The 2,204-nt window shown below is 28.9% G+C and overlaps 1 protein-coding gene across 7 annotated transcripts in view; it reads right to left on the reverse strand.

Moving 5' to 3' along the window:
* Window positions 1-2,204, reverse strand: part of LOC116843356 (F-actin-monooxygenase Mical) — an 874,436-nt gene that overhangs the window by 162,682 nt on the left and 709,550 nt on the right. For all 7 annotated transcript variants that reach the window (XM_032813731.1, XM_032813733.1, XM_032813730.1 and 4 more), the window contains one exon: window positions 321-465. In XM_032813731.1, the coding sequence (XP_032669622.1) occupies window positions 321-465 (145 nt within the window). The remainder of the gene's footprint in view (window positions 1-320; window positions 466-2,204) is intronic.

A 2,204-nucleotide genomic window follows, 5' to 3' on the forward strand; every position in this document is an offset into this window, starting at 1 on the left:
ATATATATATATATATATATATATATATATATATATATTTATTTATTTATTTTTTATAATATATATATTTTATATTTAAAATATACTATTATTTTTATATTTAAGGTATAATCTCTAATATATACATTTACTGAAAACTTTAATATTCTTTCAATAGATACGATAACTTCAATAGATACAAAATAACTCATGAATTTTGGACCCATGCATTTTATATGTACACATTTTGGAATAACTGTGTATAATTTATTAATTAGAACAACTTTATAATATATCGGAAGCTTATATAAAAATAGTAGTAAAAGTATTATGTTTTATACCTGATACTTGAGTAGTAGATATGGAGTAGTTAAGCGGTGGTGGTGGTACAGGCGGTAAATTGTCACTGAGAAAATTTTCACCCAGAAAACTTTCGGACATGCTTTTAGATCTCGTGTCAGATCTCGACGAGACCATTTTATCAAGCTAGAAAAAATATTAAGATTTTGAATTAAAAATTAAGACACTAAATAAAATTTATTAGTGATTATAAAAGTTTTTTTTTATAAAATGCGTCGCTGCATGATTTTATCATGATTTTTTTTAATTCTTTAATCTGGATTTCAAGAAAATACTGAAAATATTAGAGAATAAATAATTGATAACCTAAGAATTCTGTATATTTTTTGTTATATTTTACACAGATTTTCTTGTAAATTGATCCACTTTTAGAAAATTATAAATATATCTAATTGCAATTCAATGCGAGTGAAAGGATATAAATATCTACAGGGCGCTTAGAAAGTCTAGAAACAGTTAAATATTTTATAAACAATATATTCTAGAAAAAAAGTTTCAGACAAAACTGATAAGGTTTAAAAAGACGCGTTCAAGGATTCCGTATATTCAGTCTGTTTGACCGTAAGTGGCGTTCTCAAAGTCAAATCAATATTAAAATTACTATTTTAAGCTTAAACTTATACATTTTATTACTTATATATTTAATATATTATTGTAGCTAACGTTCGAGATGTTTTCAAAATGATTTAATAAAACTCAATTCTCTGAATTTTTTCAGTACCGATTGACAAACTTCAAGCACCGCCGGCATTAGCGTTATTCAAAATATACCACGTAGAGATTGTACCACGTTGAGATCGGACTTATATTTTATGTGTGTATGTGTGTGCGTGCGCGTGTGTGTGTATATGTGTGTCACAGTAGAGATATGAATTTCACGATTCGTCACTCCTATAATATTTGAATCTCTGTTGTGCATATGTATCATAAAATATTACGTAAATGACAAATCATGGGATCTTTATTTCTGCTATGATACACAATATACACACATACATATGCACACACAGAAGTGATATAAATCTGACCGTGCAAGCTTCACGTGAAATATATTGGATAACGCTAATACCGACGGTCAAATTTGTCAATCGATAATACAAAAAATACGGAATTGAGATGTATTATATCTTTTTTGAAAACATCTTGACGTTAGCTAAAAACATATGTAATAAAAAAGTATAGATTTTTATTTGAAATAATAAAGTCCATTTTGATCTATGTAATCTTGAGAACGCCAGTTAAATGGATAGTGTCATTGAATGTGTCTTTTTAAAGTCTATAACTTCTATATAAAACGTTTTTTTAATGCATTATTTACAAGATATTTCAAATCTTCAAATTGTTTCCAAAATTTTTAACCACTTTGTATTATTCAATATGGATACATATACCTATACGAAATATCTATTTCATAATGTTGCTGATCACCCGAAACCTTTCTACAAGTCCTTTCGTTAGCTAAATTGTAAACAGTACTCTTTCGATTACTTTTCGCATAAGCTACTTCCCCTCCACTACGTTTACTAATTCTAATATCGCGTCTCCACCATATCGACGTTAGCGTAGGCGCGCGTAACAGCCAAATGTGATGGAAGGTTAGAGGTTAGTACTTATTTCTTCTTAATTGCTAAGATTTTTGCCTATCAGCCAATCACGGGCTGACATGCATGCGCCGTGAAAAGAAGGGGCTCTCAATAACATTCTGTTTCCAAGAATTTTCCGTCCCTATTTTCCTTGAGCGAAAAGTTATCGAAAGAATATTGTTAATTAATGGCAAAACATAAATTTGAGGTTAAAATTTTCATTAAAAAATGATGGTATCTCTCTCTCTCTCTCTCTCTCTCTCTCTCTCTCTCTCTCTCTCT

This window comes from Odontomachus brunneus, unplaced genomic scaffold (assembly GCF_010583005.1).
Source record: "Odontomachus brunneus isolate Ranch 3 - 2012 unplaced genomic scaffold, Obru_v1 Obru_scaffold_032, whole genome shotgun sequence".
NCBI classification, from domain to species: Eukaryota; Metazoa; Arthropoda; class Insecta; order Hymenoptera; family Formicidae; genus Odontomachus; species Odontomachus brunneus.